Here is a 19,911-nt window from a genome sequence, read left to right as displayed (position 1 = left end):
AGAGGTGTGTGTGTGACGCGCTTTTTTGCTCCACCGGTTCACGTCGGTTTAAAAGATAAGCCTGAAACGCAGCTCGCATGAGAGTGATGTTGTTTCGGAGGATGAAGGCGACCTGCCGGCCGTGCGGTTGTTTCTAATCAAGTAGAGGAGGAGGAGGAAAACGCCTCAGGGGGCTCAGAAAATCACATGCCGACCTCTTCAACCACCTCAACAGGAGACAATGTGAGAGCAGTTGTCTGTCTCCGGGCTGAATAGGATTTTTCTGTCTAGGATTCCCCGAGTTTAATCAGTAAGTGCCTGGCAGACTGTGTTCCCCTGTTTGCTCTACATTACCACTGAATTGTAATTATCCATTCAAGGTTTGCCTGAAAAATGAAAGGCCCAATCAGTTTCTTGCCTTATGCCACTAATTTGTAGTAATTATTTGATACTAACCTGACATCACTTCATGTTGATTTTACACTACAAATTCAGCCTACTAGTGTCAATGTGTAGGCTATGAAAAGAAATGGTGTGAATTGTATTTAACAGGGACTTGAAGCTTCCAAACTGCAAATCCTCACTCAGTCTAGAGTAGATTCACTTTACTGTGTTCTTTGTAAAAACCTGGAAATGGAAGATATAAAGGAAGTCACAAGACAAGCTGCAATCTTGACCACCATCTCCAGACTCTGCTGCTCAGCACTTTAGGCTCTTTATAGTCTTCAGCATTACAGCTTGAAAATGAGAAAGGGAAATCAAAGTACTAAATTAAACTAAGTCTCTTTGTACAACACTTGCCTAAAATCAGAGTTTACAAAGTACTTTATTAAAAGGAATAAAACACATGAATAGTAAATTGTATGAAGAAGAAATAACAGTGAGAAACACATTCAAAAGAGAAACTGGGTATAAAAGATAAATTATAAATGAAATGAAATTAAAACACAGCCAACACAAGATTGAAAAGTTGGGAAAAAAAAAAAAAAGACATTAGCTACATGAAAGCAAGTCTATGAATAAAATAAGATTAAATAAAGTTCATGCCGTAATGTAATCTGATTACGTTAAACATGCCATTACACAGTATCACAGGGGATTTGAGGAGATTGTGGGTCTACTATAACTAACTGGAGCCCAGAGATTGAAGCCAGCAGTAGAAAGACCAGCTGAGTAACTGTGAATAACTGTCACATGCTTTTGAATCCCAGGTAAACCTGTTTCTGTGCCAGTAAACCCTCTGTCTTCTCAAAGCCTCGGAGATATTCAGGGCACGGCACGACCCAGCCTGCTTTGTCACTTTCTTATTGATGTGGTCCATTAATCTTTCCCAATAGTCACATGACATTCCATGACATTACGGACAGCAAGCTTTTTTCTTGCCGCATACCAGCATTTTCACTGCAAATGCCGAACGTCATGTGGATTTACGCTGCATAGAGGAGAGAGGGGGTGACTTTTTCCTTCCTGCAAGGCAAGGCAAGGCGAGGCAAGTTTATTTATATAGCACATTTCATACACAACGGCAATTCAAAGTGCTTTACATAAATAAAATAAAAATAAAGACATAGATAAAAAGACAGTGCAAGAAGATTAGAGGCTAGTCTGGTGACTGCCAACGATTATGATTTCCTCCTTCTCCCCTTCTGACAGTTGTTTTGAAATTTCCTCATCCTCTGACAACACAAGCTCTTGTGACCTTTTCCTATGTGGCTTAAGCAATTAGAGGTGATGTGTTCTCAGGCAACACGAGCCCCAACAACCTCTCCAAAACAGACTTCACTTTTGAGAGGTTTCAGGAGTCACTTTAATTGGGAGACAAACGTGTTCTCCCGAGTCATGTATCCTTGCTTCTAAAGTTTTAAATCTGTTGAAATACTTTAGAAAGCTCCCCTAACGTCGCCTCTAGAGAACAGCAAACGTGATGCTGCTGATAAAAGCATAAGCTCATCAGCTTTCTCTAGGCGCTGTCACTGAGCTCTAATGATGATTCAAAATGAACTAAACCACAAACACCTGCAGGGTTGTTTTCAAACACTCAATGCATCATTGATTAATTAAAAGTAAAAAATGTATATATAAAACACAAAGTTTTTTTTGTTTTTTTTCCCTTGCTGTTGATGTGTTTGCTGTGCAGGGTCTATGGAGGAGCTGGAGCCGGAGGAACAGTTCCTGCGTCACGCCAGGAATGGAGACTTGCCCGGGATTCAGAGGCTCCTCATGTCCACGATTAAGGAAGAGACGCAGATCAACATCAACTGCAAAGGTGCACATCGCTACCAGATGGGAATAACAATAATAATAATAATAAAAGTGTGTTGGTTAGGGATGGGAGGATATGCTTATCTCACGATACGATTCGATACGCGATGTGGGGTTCACGATTCGATACAACCAGGATACGATGTAATAAATAAAAGTTCAATGACAGCAAAGTCTGACTGTGCAGGAATATGTTTATTTCTGAGCCACAGATCTTGGCATTGGCTTGCTAGAATGAAAACAACAATTTAAAAATGGCATTACAAAGTGCAAATAATATAATGTGGATGGAGAGCTTGTGAAATTGCGATGGGCGAGCCGTCTCATTTGTGATTTCATACAGCAGAGTAAAATGAAGCTAATATCGCGATTCATTTTTCTGCCGCACGATGCATATTGTCACATTTTTGTACTGCGTAACTGTGTAATTTTGTCCCATCCCTAGTGTCGGTGTGAGCTAGAATCCACTGGTGATGGTTGAATTGCTGTATTTGTGTAACATGTGATCTGTGTTCAGGTAAGAGCAAGTCCAACCTGGGATGGACTCCGCTTCACTTGGCCTGTTACTTTGGACACAAAGATGTAGTGGAGGAACTGCTTAAGGTATGGTGTCTTTTTGCTGTAAATTAACAGAGATTTGAGATTTTTATTGGCACTCTGTAGGTTTTGAATAACTGCAGGGGTAATGTGTGTGTGTGTGTGTGTGTGTGTGTGTGTTGTGTGTTGCATACATACTGCAGGCAGGAGCAGACGCCAACTTGCCCAATAACATGGGAGACATGCCACTGCACAAAGCTGCCTTCACAGGACGAAAGGTACCTTTATGTTTCCTGAATTTTATTCTCTGATTTTAAGTTTATTAACGTTGTCACTTAATGCTTTCTTGTTTTGATGAGTATGATTTTGTGCATGTATTTTTTCATCCACTCGTTGAATCAATCAATCACTCAATCACGTATTGATCAGGAGGTTGTCATGCTGCTGCTGCGCTTTGATGCATGTGCTACTGTCATCAATGGGACAGCACAGATTCCCAAAGATGTCACTCAAAATGCAGAGATCAGAAGCATGTTAGAAGGTGAGAGACTGAGAGACGTGTTGTCATCTAAGAGATGTCATGGAAAACTGAATTTGTCAATCTCCATGAATATATTGTTTGTTTAATGTTTAATCAGAGTGACATACAATTCATACAATATATTTATATAACATGTATTAATCCTTATAAATCATCTCAAATTATTTCTTTGAAATCACATCCTTTTGCTGGTGTCAGCGGCTGAGAGAACAGAGGAGAGGAAACTGGAGGAACAACTTTTGGAAGCCGCGAGAGAAGGAGATCTTTCAACTCTGACTCAGCTGGTTAGTGACACACTCTGGTTTGTTGTCTTTGCTCTCAGTTTTCGGCTAACAACTGAATACAGCTGCAATGGGCTGATTTCTGTAGTCAGTGTAATGGGCCAAAAGGGGTGTGTGTGTGTATGTCTGTACTTGTCAGCTATAAATTGTCTAGCATACTTGTCAAGTCAGGTTTATTTGTATAGCCTTTAATCACAGTCACAGTCTCAAAGGGCTTCACAACACCCACATTATGAAAACATAAATGAAATCAAAAACGTCAACCAGCAAACCTTAGACTCTCAATGAGAACAAGGAAAAACCCAAACTCAAATCTCATTGGGAAAAAAATAGAAGAAACCTTGGGAAGGGCATCACAGAGAGAGAGAGAGAGATCCCCCTTCCTGGACGGTCAGGCGTGCAGTGGCTTGATAACAAAATGGAACATAAACAAACATAAACAAAATACACAGAATAAACACAGTAAGAAGTAAAGCCTTGGGAAGTCGTGGCAGTCACACCGTGTGAGCTGTAGCTACGCCAAATCCTGGACTGAGAGCGAGGAATCAAAGTTTCCACTTGGTTCCTCCGCTCGCAGTTCGGCTAATTCAGCCAAAATGTCAGCCGGGCACAGCCGCGTTCATGCTTTAATGCTTAGAGGAATACCAAACACCTTCAGGACACTTAGGCCCAGCCAGTTACTCTGAGTCTAGAGACAGGATTTATGGCTCTTTCTTTCTTCTCTGTTCGTTCTAGCTCAACAAGAAGAAGCCACCAGACATCAACTGCACTGATCTGCTGGGTAACACTCCGCTCCACTGTGCAGCCTACCGAGGCCAGAAGCAATGTGCCCTGAAGCTGCTCAAGAGCGGGGCCAGCCCAATTACCAAGAACAAGAATGGTAAAACTCATCAGCCGGAGCCATCTGTCGAGAGTGACTTCTGCTGTTAAAATCACCGAGGCCCCATTAGTTCCCAGGGCTTCATGACAGAATGTCCGGCAAGCTAATTTTGCCTTGTTGCACAGCAGTAAAACTAAGTTCCTGGGAGTAGAAAAAACAGAGCTGAGAGTAGTCGGTTAGCAGCTTGAAAATTTGCGCCTTTGCTTTCTGTTTTGTTTTTCTGTGTTCTTGGAGTTTGGAGTTTTTGTCTCTTTTTTTACCTTTAAGGGCAAGGAAAGTGGGAGAAACCGTACACATTGTCTTGGTTTGTTTAAGCGATTCTTGTTATGAAATGTCAGGTTCAGGTGTCATGTTCAGATGGTAAAAAGAAGTTCCAGACTTCAGTTTCACAACCTTGATAGATACAAATCGTTGCTATCAGCCTTTAGGGGTCAAGTCATATGTTTTGCCTCCATATCAGTGTTTTCTGTTGTACTAAAACACCAATCGTTTTGTGTCAATATCTCCCAGGCCAGACTGTGTTCGACCTGGCCAACGATACAGTGATGAAGCAGGTCCTTGAAGTCAACGTCCATCGAGTGAGTGCTTTAGTGCTGATCGTGTCCTTCCCAAAGTTATGTGTTTTATATTTTATTCATGTTCCTAATCTCTGTCCGTCACAGGGTATGACCCGCCACGTCAAGACATTTGAAGGACTCCTCTGGAAGGTAGTAGAGTGTGGCCATGATTATTAAATAACACACGATAGAAACCACTGAGAAGGAGAACGCTCATTCTGATCTTCTGGTTCGTCCCGCAGACCTCCAGATTCTTCGGCTGGCGCTCCTACTGGGTCGTCCTGCAGGACGGGGTTTTGTCCTGGTATTCTAAACAGTAGGTACCAGCACTACTTGTTTAAACATTTTTCACACAGATTATGGAAAGATGTCTTAGAAAACTCTCTCTCTCTCTCTCTCTCTCTCTCTCTGTCTCTCTCTCTCTCTCTCCCTCTCTCTCTCATATATACATATATATCTGAAGGTCAGATGCAGCTGCCAATATCAGAAGGCAAGGCTGTAAATCCCTGACACAGGCTCACTGTTTGGTAAGCCAAGATTTCAAAATGATACTCCTTTTCGACTGTTGTGTTAACAAGGTGATAAAAGATATAGTATTAAAGATTCTTGCTCTCCTGACCCAGATTCAGACCAAGATGTCAGCACTCCCACAAGCTGCAATGCTCTTTTTAATCTTTAGGTTTTGCTTTCCAGATCAGAGCGAGAGATAACTGCTTTTTTACCCTCAAGTGCTTTGACGACAGCGTGCATCACTTCAAAGTTTCACCCAAAAATGACCCAGAGGCAACAAGAAAAGTGAGAGTCTTTCTTTTTCTGGCTCTAATCTCAAGTGCCTTTTTCTACTAGATCAGTTCGGTATCCTTGCTGTCATGTTTGGTTTTCCTAATGACATGAGTGAAAAGATGTTACTGTCCTGCAGGCTTGGCTGGATGCGCTGGAGGACCACTCTGCCTACAGCACACACTACTGCTCCCAAGATCAGGGCAGCGAGGAGGAGGAAGAGGAGGTGATCTCACTCGGGGAACTCACAGACTCACTACAGGTGGCAGCGAACAAAAAAATCTATAATTAATACGTCAACATAATTATAGTGTTTTCACTGTACTCGGATGCCCCCAGACGTCCCATCCTGTGCTGTTTGTTCATCCGCTCTGCCCCTGTGTCTCTCTGGATCCAGGCAGCTGAGGCCAGCCGTAAACGACTGGAGAAGGAGGTGGCAGCTTTCCTGTCCATGGTGAAAAATGACGGGCTTGAAGAAAGTAAAACCTTTTATTTCATTGTCAGTTGTGATGTTTTTTTCTTGTCTTTTCTTTTTTTGGGGGGTAAATGACGTAATATACATAACAGATGTAGAACCTCACTAATATGAGCCGCTTAAGAATAGAAATGGAAACCTTGTAATTACAGCTACACACATTAACAAGGAACTTTAAATGCACAATATTGATAGAATATGTCTGAATCCATATTATTAAGGTTCCTGTCATTTAGACCAGTGGTTCTCTACCTTTTTGGCTCGTGACCCTTTAAAACAAAGCGATGTCTATTCGCGACCCCCATGACAAACATGCAGAGTGATTTTCTCTTTTCAGGTTTAATTTGATTCATTATCAGAGGAGGTCTAGAGGCTGAAAACTATTCAGTATCTTGCGACCCCCCCCCCCCAAAATGATCTCACGACCACCTGGGGGGTCCCAACCCCCAGGTTGACAACCACTGATTTAGACCTCTGTATCTGGCCTGTTGCTGTTTGTAGCTTTTCTGAGAACATTAAATAGAAAACACATTAACACATTAAGAAAACACATAAGTTTATCTTCGAGTTAACTGCAGTTTGTCTTTCTGCTTCTTTAGCATCTTGTTTCACTCTACAAGTAAATATCGAGTGGTGAGAACGTGTGATATTTTGCATTGCAGCAAATTATTTGGCACCAGCTTTCCCTCATCAACAAATGTTGTGTCCTTGTTTGTCCCGTCAGGGTTTCCATCCACCATATTACAGAAAATGCAGGAGGTGTGTGAGTTGTCAAGCGAGACCAGTTCCAATCTGAGCGTCTGTCTCGGCCTCTTCTCCAGACAGGAAGGGGTAAGTGTCACTTCTCCAGGGCAGATTGCCTCTGTGCGAATGCCTTTGCCTGAGCTGTCTCATTTTTTTTTATCTATTCTATCAGTACATTACCAGCAATTTATTCCCCAGAACTTGTTGCAACACAGGTAAACAAAAACATGCAGAATATAAATGCTGCAATCAACAGGAAAGCTGTTATCAGTGGTGTTTTGTGTGTTTGTTATGTAAGAAGAATCACATTGCCTTGAAAAATTCCATATTTCATAAAGAACTGCGGGCACAATTCACACTATCTTATGAAAGCCTGTCATTCAAGCGCAATGATTATAAGCTGTCAGATGGATTTTTTTGTGTGTGATTCAATGGATTTGATTATAATGGATGGATTCAATGGATAAATTATACCATGCCAGAAAACTGGATGCCACAGCTGGTTGTAGCTCGCAACCAGAACCCACCCTGTGTTGCAATAATGTAATAATAATTACAATAATAATATTAATAATAAGCTTTATTCATATTGCATTTATCTACATAGTGCTTTACATAACAAAGTGTTTTACATAACAGCGTCCATTTCCAATGTTTAGTCCAGAAGGCTGTGGCATCTTGAGGTTTACTGATGCATGTGAACTCCTGAATGGCCTGGTAATCTGGACAAAATGCTGGACACTCTCAGGTGTTCAGCATGCAGGTGAAGAAATGGCATTGGTAAAGTAAATGTAAACACTGAGGCAAACACCATTGACCCCGCATGATTTCACTGTAATAGCATCCGGCCCGGCAGCGCTCTGGTTTACAAGCTATCAGACACAGCTGCAGTCAAAGGAAGCTGTAATACTGAGGTCTTGATTGATACAGTTCATACAGTGGAATTGATTGATCAGTGCATATGTGTCCATTTGCATGTGCGGAAGTATTTGTTTGTGTATTTGTGTATGCATAGAGGGCAGTTTCCACATATGTATTGCTAGGGCTTCACACTTAATTTTGTATAATCGTGTATCACAATTTTAGTTTCCACAATTACTAATTGTAGAATACTGGCACATACTGAACCATTCAATTTCATTCAGAGCAACACATCAGAATGAGAATCATCCACTGGTTAATCACTGTTCATTGATTTTTAATGCTGCTTTTGATGCACCAGAGTGTTTCAATGCAGTTCATTGCAACTGAAATGAATAATAAGACAAGAGGATCAGCGGCAAGATGCACACTAAAGGTGTTGAATATGCAAATCAAGGAATGTTCACCTTCACATTATGATACACAGATTCAGCCCGTTTATACATGCCTTTCTTTATGCACACAAAACCCTGCAATATGTCGAGCTCCCATCGATTTCCTCATCTAAAACAAGAAATTTGCACACTAATAAATGCGAAAGACATCCAATGGGATATGAATTGTTGAGTCACAAAAATTTGAAGCCATAACCAGTACCATTAAAATCATTAAATGTTAAAAAACACGATGATCTCAGTCCACTAAATCCTGGAATGCTTGGAATGTATTTTTCTGCACGTCTCTTCGTTTTCCTCCGACCCACACACACACTCACACAGCTTCATCTCGCACACCAGTCAGTTGAATTTCTAAGAGATCATCTGAAGAGACGGCAGCACCAGGACGCGCGGAAGGTGCCAAGAAATCATTTGAATGTGCTCAGTTTAATGGACACCCGGCGCAGCCAGCATTTGCACATGGGCACACGGGCCTCGATCATTCAGCTGTGCTGATATGCAGAGCCAGATCACACAGTTGGCATCCCGTACGCAAGGGAAAGGGCACACAAAATCTCAATGCGCACGTTGAATAGGCCTAGTCTCAATAGGAACAGCTCAAATGTGCGTATCTCGGCCTGTGTGAGACCCACATAATGTTACACAGACTGAAACAGGCTCATAGTGAAACTTTACGGGCAGCAGGGAGACCGATCTGGGTTCAATCCCCTGTGACAGCAAGCGTCTGCTCTGCTGAAGTGTCCTTGAGCAAAATATTGAATCCTTAACCGGTTCCAGGAGGCGGTGGAGGGGGCCAAGCAAAAATAACTTATCCCTTGGGTTCAATATAGTCTCTTGTTTGTGATTCATCTGCAGGTGGTGGGACCTTGTCATTATTATAAACCTCTTTTTCCCCACTCAACGGTACCATTTCTTGTCTTACTGTCTTGGGTAGAAATCATCCATAAAGTAGGCCTTTCCTGTATCTTCGACATGGGTGAAGTCCTAAATGAAACCTGGCCTCTTTCTTCGGTCTCCTATCTTCGCGTTCACGCATTATCAGCCGAGTGAAAATATGTTGATGGAAGCGCTGAAGTAATATTTGGGGAAAGGAGCGTTTGAAAAATGAGCACATCTTCAAATTATACACAATAATGCGTCGCCTAAAAGGGAGGTTTGGCTAATTGTTTATATCCCAGTCCATTACCGTCATTTGATCTCTTCTCCTCCATGGGAATCATGTTCTCTGGCAAGCCATTTGAGACAGCGGCTTCGAGGCAGCTGTCCTGCATTACAGATAAACATGGCTCGTCCCGCTCAGCATTGTCTGCTTCTGGGTCTGCTGATCAGAGGACTGAGCAGGGGGGCGATCAGCCAGTCACTATGCTGTGTATTTACTGACCTATTGCTGTCCAGGCTCAGTTCAGAGCAACACTGCTGGTCTGACTCAGTTTCTCTGACAATCATGCACTGTTTTGTTTGAAAATAGCCTTGGAATAAAATGTTGGTAACCATGGTTTTATTTCTCATCTACAATTATCTGTCATCAAATTCAGTTGGGCTGATGTGTTTTTATGTGTGATTTGCCTGCTCATTGTGTGTCGTGTGTGTGTGTGTGTGTGTGTGTGTGTGTGTGTGTGTGTGTGTGTGTGTACGTGCGTGTGTGTGTGCGCGGTGTGCTCAGGTGCGCAGTCTGAAATTGGAGCAGGAGGTAGAGAAGAATAAGATCCTGTCTGAAGCGCTGCAGACTCTGGCTACAGAGCATCACGAACTTGAGCAATCCGTCGTCAAGGGATCTTCACCACGCAGCGCGCTGAGCGAGGATGAGTTCTACGACGCTGTGTCTGGTGAGTTGACAGTTGTCAAACAGGACTGGATTTGGGGGATTGATGCAGGAGGTTTTGTGACAAGCTCCGCTCACACATCCCACGCTCTGTCATTCACCTGTAGGGCGCTGGAACTCTTTTTCCTGGTGGGGAATTGCTTTGGTACGTCCGACTCAAGCGTGTCATGAGCTTAAGTGTTTACCTGTTGTGTTAAAATAACTTGAAGCCTTTTCACACGAATGATTGTGATTGATTTTTTTGTGTGGAAAACCTGCATGATAGTGAAATAAAAATGGGCCTGATTGATTCCCAGTGACTGCTTTCACAACGGCTACACAACTTTGATCTACAGAAATTCTGCAGGAAAATTTTTGGAATGTACTCATTTTTTCTTATTAACTGTGTATTCAAACTTCATTAGTAAGTCTTGAAAGGACTTCTGTTTATTTTTGATCTAATTTGTTGCTGGATGCCTTACGTACCCAGTTCTCTCTTGGAAAAGAAAAACTAATTGGATTGGACTGCCTGGATATGTCAAGGTTAAATTAAATTAAACACTAATGATAGATCCATACTCATATGGTAGATCTATATTCATAGTTGTTATGAGTATGGATCTATTACTGAGCATGATAATGAATATGGTAATGATTGATCAGTGACATAAATCTATTATTCCTACTGCTGTCATGCATGTGTGTACACTGGCTCGCCACTAAACTACGCAAGGTATCCATGGGTTAGAAAAGTCTTGCATTATTTAAATCTAAGGCCTTAACAGTAGTAGATCTCATTTCTCCTTTTATATTTTCTTTGCATTGCATGTCCACTCTTAACACAGAGATGTACTAAGTTTGTAGTGAAGTTTTGGAGTTTGTAGTAGAATATGCTAATTAATATAATTAATTTCCTGGTGCCTTTTTCCTTATACTGCCCATTTATTGTTTCAGAACTTTTATTTCTTAATTTTGGTTTTTAAATTGGTCCTAAATACATTTCCAGGTATTCAAAACGGCTTAAAAAGTGTGAAATCGATATTTCTGACACCTGCAGACGCCCTGCTCTGTCTCTCTCTCCCGTGTCTCTCAGAATCGGACTCGGACCACTCCCTGAGCGGCTTTGAGACGGTGGCCAGCCATTCCTTTGAGGAAGACGAGGAGGAGGAAGGCTCTGTCCTGTTAAGCAGCAATCGCAGCAACCCCACCAGCATGTCACAAGAGGATCACCATGGCAACGAGGAGGAGACTCAGCCCAATGGGATCCCAGAGCATAGGTCAGCGGTGCTGTACGACCCTACAATTTCCCAAATGGACCGCTGACACCCTGCTTTTATCCACCTCGCATCAAAACAGAAACAAATTCAAAAAAGGGCTCGTCTCCTCACATCAGTGTGTTTGATGTTTTTTAGAGCCGTTATATTTTAAATCCAAAGGTTCAGCTTCTGTTTTTGCCCCTTTTGACTAATGTATCACCTCTCTGAGTGTTTTGTTTTAATGTTCTCTCTATCCTGCTCTTGCCCTGACAGTTCTGTTTTCTGACTGAGCTTTATTTTGATTTTCATATGTTCTCTCAGGTCTTGCCAGTTCAGAGTGTGAATAATTTAGAGAGAGGGCCAGCCTGGTGAAGGCAAGAGAATGGCTTGTATTGAAAGGACTGAGCTCTGTGTTGGACCTGTTAAATATTGATGTGGTCACAGTGTAATGCAATAATCGGACCGCAGTACGATCCGACGTTGACTAATCCCTTCAGGCTGTGGAGTGGAGTTCACACTTTTTAGATGGATATCAGTTTTAATACTTGTTGTTTTTTTTTAACTCTGTTGTTTTATTTTTTCAATGTCTTATTTGCTATTGCTCCTCCAATTTAGAGAAACCATCCAAACTTCAACCTTTAAAACTTTAAAGTGGATAAAATAGTTCCACTTGGCTGCTCCTCTAAATCTATTAGAAATGAGTTAACTCCTGTCAAACAGTTACTGCAGGATTGTTCCTAGTTCTGCTGGACGCCTTGTATATTGGTGTTGATTGTCTCTCTGGGCTTTGGTCCAATTTGTCATTGTTACCTGTGCCTGAAACTACACTAAGGGCTTTTGTTGTGGCCTGAAGACTATATTCGCTTGAATAAGATATGACCGCGGCATGTCTGGCACATTTAATCTAATGAAATGTGGCTATTTTAGTAGCAGTGGCACAAAGTCGATACAACTTACAAAGCCTTATAGAAGTAATGCAAATTTGTCTCTCTGTGTGTGTGTGTGTGTGTGTGTGTGTGTGTGTGTGTGTGTGTGTCGTCTCAGGTCCAGCTTACCTGCGCCTATGTTTTCAAGAAATGACTTTAGCATTTGGAGTATCCTGAGGAAGTGCATTGGAATGGTGAGTTTTCACTGATAGATGACTGTAAAGTGGCAAATGATGATGATATACTGTCTTTCTCCAAACCATTTTAATGAACAGCATGTTGGAAAATATGTATGTAATGTGCTGAATAGCATGTCTCACTGTGTGCTTTTCTGTACTGCCGGCTGAAGGCATGAAAGGGTTCAGCACGTTATAATCCTGATATGGAATGTGGAGGGTGTACGGACCGCCGTATTCACACTAATCATATATTTTCTAAAGTTGTGTTTCTTTTGGCTCCATAAGATATTAGAGAAGGATGCCTGCCATATGTGATTTTTAAATTCAACACACAAGACCTTTTTATTCATCCTTTGCTGCTTTAACTTTGTGATCTTGTGCCACAATATGGGACATCTTGTGACCAAATTCCACGCTGTCTGTTCAACATCAAGCGTGAAAATTACATAGAGCGATCGCATTGTGAAGTGACTTTATTTTCTCTCTCTAATGTGTCCTCCACCCTCAATTGCACTTCCTTTCTCTTTCAGGAACTCTCCAAGATTACAATGCCTGTGATTTTCAATGAGCCCCTCAGCTTCTTGCAGCGCCTGACGGAGTACATGGAGCACACTTACCTCATCCACCAGGCCAACGCCTCCACAGACTCCATTGACAGGATGAAGGTATACGCTCCGTTTTATCTGGGAAATGTTATGTTGACACCCAGTCATCCAATTTCTCAGGTCAAAATAGTGTTGACGTTACAATTACACTAAGATGAATGCCAGATGGAGGTCTTGTAAATATAAATAGTGTGCGGGAAGCGTTTATCCATTCACAATTACATAACAGATTTTTTTTTTGCTTTGTTTTGTTGTTTTTTTTACTATTCTGAGTGGATTTTACCTTTCATTTTGAGTTAATGTATGATTTTGAGTGTGTATTTGTTTGACATTGGCAGTGTGTGGCTGCGTTTGCTGTGTCCGCTGTGGCCTCCCAGTGGGAGCGGACAGGGAAACCCTTCAACCCGCTGCTGGGAGAAACCTATGAACTGGTCAGGTGAGAGGGAATGTCCTATAACATGTAGTCAACACTGAATATTTACATTCACTTAACGGACTCAACCAAACATACATCACATGTGTGCACTTGCTCCCAGAGAGGACCTGGGCTTCAGGCTGATATCGGAGCAGGTGAGCCACCATCCTCCAGTCAGCGCCTTCCACGCCGAGGGCCTGAAGAAAGACTTTGTCTTCCACGGCTCCATCTACCCCAAACTCAAGTTCTGGGGCAAAAGTGTGGAGGCTGAGCCGAAAGGCATCATCACACTGGAGCTGCCCAAGTATGGCCTTCAAGCTGATACAAATTAACATTACTGACCATTTTTTACATTAACATTATTATCATTTTGCTTGCTCTACTCAAGTCACTGTGTCTTTTTTTCTACAGGCACAATGAAGCCTACACATGGACAAACCCTACATGCTGTGTTCACAATATTATTGTGGGCCAGCTGTGGATTGAGCAGTATGGAAATGTGGAGGTGATTAACCACAAGTAAGAGGACAAAAAATAAACCCTTCTACTTCTGGGAATACTTGTTTAGGTAGATTTTTGTGGCATATATTGGACACCATACTTATTTTAAAGATCATGATTTAAAGCTTAGGATATTTAGACCAAGTCTGACACAGTTGATGTAAATACATTGAGGAAGTTTGACCAACAAGAAGGAAAAGAGACTGGAAAAATGAGGAAGTTTTGTATGACTGGAACAGTAGAGAGTGAAAGGATATTCTGTTATTTCTGTTTTTGCCTAGAACTGGAGAAAGGTGCTGCTTGAATTTCAAACCATGCGGCCTTTTTGGCAAAGAACTGCACAAGGTGGAAGGGTATATCCTGGACAAAAGGTATGATTTACCTTAAAGTACCTATAAATATTCTGCACATATTGAAAATTATGTATGTTGTTCAAAGAATTTGTCTGACTCTGTGACAATAAGGGTTTCTCCCTTATTTGAACCCCAGTAAATATGATTCATTTATGAATCGGGACCTACAAAGTTAAGTAGGTCTATTGGCTATAGCTTAAATATTTGAGCCAGTTTCCCACTGGAGCACATTTCTACCTCAGAGTGCAAGACATCAGTATCCAAAAGATAGACAAAATCATAAATTAACAATTTACCCAGGCAGATTAGTTATGAATACATTCTTAATTGTCATGAATGCCAGCTCTTGAAGGACACGTGGTTGGAAAATTAAATTAAATGAAATCTAAAACAGACACAACCAAGGGAAAGACGAGCTAGCATGCCATAGAAGCAGATGGGCGAAAACATGTTTGTACACTCAATGTTGGCAGGTCCATCCATTCACATCTCAGTCATGATTTACTCACACTTATCAGCTACACACCCTCATAAAAATACTTAATTTGTCTTTGGCATATAATGCTTGATACTGCCAAAGGAATGAGCAATGCTTTGGCTCATGAGACTTGGAAAATCAATGTTTCCCTGGCAAAATTTCACTTGGCTGAATATTCCAGAGGTTTATTTTAAGCTTGCTAAGTCTGAAGCGCTCTCCACACATGAAACTGTGATTATTTTCATTTTTTAAAGTATATGGCAGCCATTTTAGCTGATGCAAAGTAGAATCCCCATTATATACCCAAAAGCAGTCTTTCTGTCAGTTTAAGAGTTGTTGTTGTTGTTGTGAAAACGGACTGAAGTCATTATCCGATGTTTAGGCCTGAGGATGTGTTTGTGTGTTTTACGCAGCAAAAAGAAGCTCTGTGCTCTCTATGGGAAGTGGACCGAGTGTTTGTACTTAATGGATCCTGCTGCACTGGAAGCACATAAGAGAAATGACAAGAAGGGGGCAGAAGAGAAAAAAGTCTGCAAACAGGTATGAACTTTAACATATTTTACTTTATTTACATCTCAAAGCTATCAAAGGCATCAAATAAAATGATAATATAGCAGAAGACCTAATTTCCATCCTTACTGCACAATTCGATTACACCAGTCAATAGATGCAGTGTAACGCACTATAACAATAATACAAACACACAGCATCTCGCAGAGAGCTTCATCAGTGTTTAGTGGTGGCAGTCCAGTGTCATTTCTGCAGCTGAGCAGTGAGTGTGTGTGTGTTTATGTGCAGGGTGGAGGTGAGGAGACGGAGGAAATCCCCCTGCCAGACACAGAGACTGTGGAAGTCATTCCTGGCAGCCAGCTGCTGTGGAGGATCGCCCCCAGACCGGCCAACTCCACTGAGGTCAGACTGATTATTGATTATTGTATACTGTATATGGGCTTTAATTGAAGCATAGTCTCAAAGACATGATGAAGAAAACACAACATACAAATCCCGGAGGTGATCGGCTATGCTTTGCCTTTGCAGATATTATATGTATCTGATGATGTGTGTTTTAATATATGAGACTAACTGTTTATTTTTAATTGAAGATGTACAGCTTTACGTCCTTTGCAATGCAACTGAACGAGCTGCACAAGGAGATGGAGGGAGTCATTCCTAAGACAGACTGTAGGCTGAGGCCAGACATACGAGCCATGGAGAACGGTGATATTGGTATTGATTATTAGGAACATACTCTATCTGCAAATCTAAATCTTTTCACTATAGACTGAAACTCGGCAAGGTTATTGAAATGCTTTCCCCTTGTAGATCTCGCAAGTGAGGAGAAGAAAAGGCTAGAGGAAAAGCAGAGAGCTGCTCGCAAAAACCGCTCCAAGACCGATGAAGAGTGGAAGACGAGGTGAGATTGTTAATGAAACTGGTCAACTCTTCAAAAGTATTCTCCTCCCTAAATTGCTATACTCAACTAGCTCTCATCAGCAAATTTATTCAAAAATAAGTTTTCTTTGTGATCTAAATGCAAGCACAGTATTTGTTACTGCATTTTAATGGACCAGCTAATTAGAAGCAATATATAAATATTGCATTTAAACACCATGACCGTGATCCATTATGGTAACAGTGTGCATAAAACTGGGAAGAATTGATATTTAATATTTACAAAGTGTCAACCTGGTCAACTCAGAATATTCCTGTTTTGCGAAGCTGCACTGGCTTTCATGTAATTTACAACTATATACAATAATACGTTTTCAAGCTTTGTGGCATGAATGTAATTGAAATCTTTGATACTGCATTTATATCAGCTCTCTCAATACTGCTTTATACTTTGTTGCTTTGAAATGCTGAAGCCTTTCTCTTACATTGTCTTGTTTTTCTGTTGCATCCTGGCTTTGATGTAAAGGAGCCCTGCCCTCGGCCCAAGGTTAGAGTTACTTGCTGTTTGACTGGTGTGCTTTACATGTGTGATGTCATCACAGACTGCCGTCTCATTAATACTAAACAACTTGTTACTCTCTAAAATCGAATCATTTCTATCACTGTGTGCCTGTTGATGCTGAGATATGATACAGAATCACTGATGATAAAGAATCACTAAGTCGAGGTGAAATTAGGACACAATACACTGAACCATTAATCTGCTCTTACTATCACTGGCATGGCAGCTCCACTTTCTGGCGCTTGATGGAATTACTCAAATACTACAGTAGCCTTCTTACCAAATACATTTTTTTGCCGTTTTTATGCAGCATAGGCAGTACAATAGTTTAGTCATTTTAATCAAATGCAACACCACCAACACTGACCATGCAGATTACTCATAACCATGTGATGAAACTGACCTTACCTTCTTTCCTCATTTTCTCTCAGTTGTCTGTATTTTAATTTTCTGGCATCTCGATGTGCCAGAAGCTCTTACTGAAAGATAATCTCCTCTGTGTTTTCAGGTGGTTTCAACAGGGGCAAAACCCCCACAACAGCTCTCAGGACTGGCTGTTTTCTGGCGGATACTGGGACAGGAATTACAGCCAGCTGCCAGACATTTATTAATGGACATTTCTAAAGACAAGCAATATGCAAATAATGTACTTTAACAGTGTGGCCTTAATCCGTTATGATAATACTGTGCATAAAAATGTCAATAACTGATATTTAATAGTTACAAAATGTGAAGCTGTTTGACATTGCTTTGAAATGTAGCATTTGTATTTACATTTAGACCAAATTGTTTTCTGTTCATAATGTACTTTTAGCATAATGTAGAGGTGCATTAAGCCACTAAAGCATGGTTCATGCACAGGGGATCATGGTTTTAGTGTCCATCTGTCTTGTTTTAAATGTCCATAATAGTGCTGTGACTCTAAATGATCTGTATATCTGTATATATACTTCACACAAATTGAAATTCCACCTTCAGGGGCCTCATCACATCATTCACATGTTTTTTTTTAAACGGGTTAAACTCAAAAAGTGACCACTGACTCTCTAGCAGTCACAATCCCAGTTAAAATGAGGTTGACGTGGGAATTATGAGCTTGCAAGGCCTACCAAAAAATATTTAAAAAAAAAACATTCTAATTGTTGATGAGGTCCTTGTAGAGGTGTTTTTAACCAGCATACAGCAGGATTACAGAGTATATTACATACAGCTGTTTTGTGATTATTTCTTCATGTTCTATTTGAAAAACAGTACACATCTAAAAGTACCAGGGGTCTGAATGAATGAGAGTTTCATTTGTGGCATCTTTCTTTTTAATGCGAAACCACATGGTTCTACAATATCACTAACTGTTAGAGTTTCTAATATTATAATTTTTTGAAGATTTTAATATATTCTATTTTGGTCCTTAATAAGAGCACGCAGATCTCTTGTTACTCCAGTTATTTTCACAAAACATCAGTGTTATTTTTTGATGATTATCTAGTTGTCAACCTCTTTGTGAGACTTTGTGTGATTGCTATGCATGACCACAATCTGACAAATGACTCAAAATCCCATTGAAAATTTGAACTAACTATGCCTTCAGGAACTGATGGCCATGGTTTCATCAAAAGAAATGTAATTAATATTTTTAAAGCACTTTTTTCTGCAGGCTAGAGCAGATTTTGCAGTAAACACTTTCATCTTATCTCATCTATATTTTTCTATACCAATACTACACTTATAAACTACATTATATAGTTGTGATAGTCCGTCTGTTGTGCTCAGTGCCTCATAAAGCAGACCTGCAACTATAATGATTATATTTTACATGCATATTGTAAAGCTGGGAAGTTGCTGAACGAAGCTAGCAAAGTTTACTGTGTGGCTTCTGCTCACTTAGATATTTCAGCTCAGGGATTAGTTGAAGCTGTAGATCTTAATAGGAAAAGATATAAACAACTGATATTTTAATAGGGTCATATGGGTATTTAATGCCTCATATCATGGACAAGATGATATCAAAACGAGTATCAGGAATAGACTTATCAGATCAATGTAATGAAAATATATAGCTTAGTCCTTAGTCCTTAGTCCTATTACATGCTTATTACAGAATATACATTTAGTGGCTGGTTTATTAGGTACACCACTTACAAAAATGATATGCACCCACACAGTGACTCACAAGGCCGTGGTTTATCATATAAGCCAAGAAAACAGGTGTTTAATTGTACATTAGAAATGCCAAAACAAGTGATTTAAGTAACTCTGTTGGTGCAAAGTGCGCTCCGGTATTCATCTTGTTGGCATGTAGCAGATGAAGGATCTCTGACCCGCCGCACTAAGAAGGTTAACTGTGCGTCTTGTTGACCTTGTGAATTCCTCTGTGTCTCCTGAGCTAATAACATGGAGTCCCACATCATGGCTCTATTACTTGAGTTTAATTAGGCTCACAGAAGCATAGCTCTTCTTCATTTGATAGATCTATTAACAATGGATGCTCTTTTTTTTTTTTTTAGTTATCTGGCAGAATATTTTCAAAACCAGCTTTCCTCAGATTCCTCTTAACAAAAAATTGCACATAAATTCTCGCCTGAAGCAAACCAGGCCCTGGCAGAGACTTTCCTGCATGTAATGTGAATTAAATGTTATTGTACACTACTATTGTACACTACTGATAGTGTTTGTACACTAGTCAGTAGTGTCACATGATCACACTGAATCAATGTGAGCCTTTTAATGGTTCGGAAGCCAAAAGAAGGGTTCTCTGTATATCAAGACATCAAAACAAAGCATGTTTTACTGAAAGTGCAGTAAATTCTGTAACAGTGGAAATGTGGAGTGTAGATTATGTGCAATGTAGATCCCACTGTATGCTACCTGGTTTAAAATTCCTCAACTCAGTCACATAGTATAGAGTTTCAAGTTGTCTGGTCTGTTTATCAGTATAGCACAAGACGATCCCTCCAACATGGTACTCATGCCATAAGGAGAGATGATCTTGTCAAAAAAAAAAGATCAACCTGGAACCAAGTCAACAGGTTGTCTTCATATAGGCCTCTGTTTCAGTTCCCTAACCATTACAGTTTTCCTCACCCCTCGG

The 19,911-nt window shown here is 40.7% G+C and overlaps 1 protein-coding gene across 1 annotated transcript; it reads left to right on the top strand.

The window, feature by feature from the left end:
- The first annotated feature begins 12 nt into the window (after positions 1 to 12).
- On the top strand, positions 13 to 18,028 carry osbpl1a (oxysterol binding protein-like 1A). Its single transcript, XM_078285702.1, has 30 exons — positions 13 to 289; positions 1,067 to 1,158; positions 2,117 to 2,245; positions 2,759 to 2,844; positions 2,982 to 3,056; positions 3,208 to 3,319; positions 3,518 to 3,603; positions 4,336 to 4,480; positions 4,991 to 5,058; positions 5,143 to 5,187; positions 5,280 to 5,353; positions 5,501 to 5,564; positions 5,731 to 5,832; positions 5,957 to 6,079; positions 6,215 to 6,296; positions 7,017 to 7,123; positions 10,019 to 10,181; positions 11,250 to 11,433; positions 12,457 to 12,532; positions 13,048 to 13,182; positions 13,461 to 13,558; positions 13,659 to 13,841; positions 13,949 to 14,056; positions 14,320 to 14,409; positions 15,283 to 15,409; positions 15,668 to 15,781; positions 15,973 to 16,096; positions 16,193 to 16,283; positions 16,788 to 16,808; positions 17,332 to 18,028. The coding sequence occupies exons 3-30, from the start codon at positions 2,122 to 2,124 to the stop codon at positions 17,432 to 17,434; spliced, it is 2,910 nt and encodes a 969-aa protein (XP_078141828.1). The 5' UTR covers positions 13 to 289; positions 1,067 to 1,158; positions 2,117 to 2,121; the 3' UTR covers positions 17,435 to 18,028.
- Positions 18,029 to 19,911: the final 1,883 nt, after the last annotated feature.

This window comes from Centroberyx gerrardi, chromosome 9, assembly GCF_048128805.1.
Source record: "Centroberyx gerrardi isolate f3 chromosome 9, fCenGer3.hap1.cur.20231027, whole genome shotgun sequence".
Classification (NCBI taxonomy): domain Eukaryota; kingdom Metazoa; phylum Chordata; class Actinopteri; order Beryciformes; family Berycidae; genus Centroberyx; species Centroberyx gerrardi.
This window is presented reverse-complemented; position numbering and strand designations above follow the sequence as displayed.

Excerpts from the sequence above, each read along its gene's own strand:
- osbpl1a (XM_078285702.1), top strand. The coding sequence starts at position 2,122 with ATGGAGGAGCTGGAGCCGGAGGAACAGTTCCTGCGTCACGCCAGGAAT. Across the intron at positions 3,604-4,335 it reads TTTCAACTCTGACTCAGCTG|CTCAACAAGAAGAAGCCACC; the intron begins GTTAGTGACACA and ends TGTTCGTTCTAG. Across the intron at positions 5,059-5,142 it reads TTGAAGTCAACGTCCATCGA|GGTATGACCCGCCACGTCAA; the intron begins GTGAGTGCTTTA and ends TGTCCGTCACAG.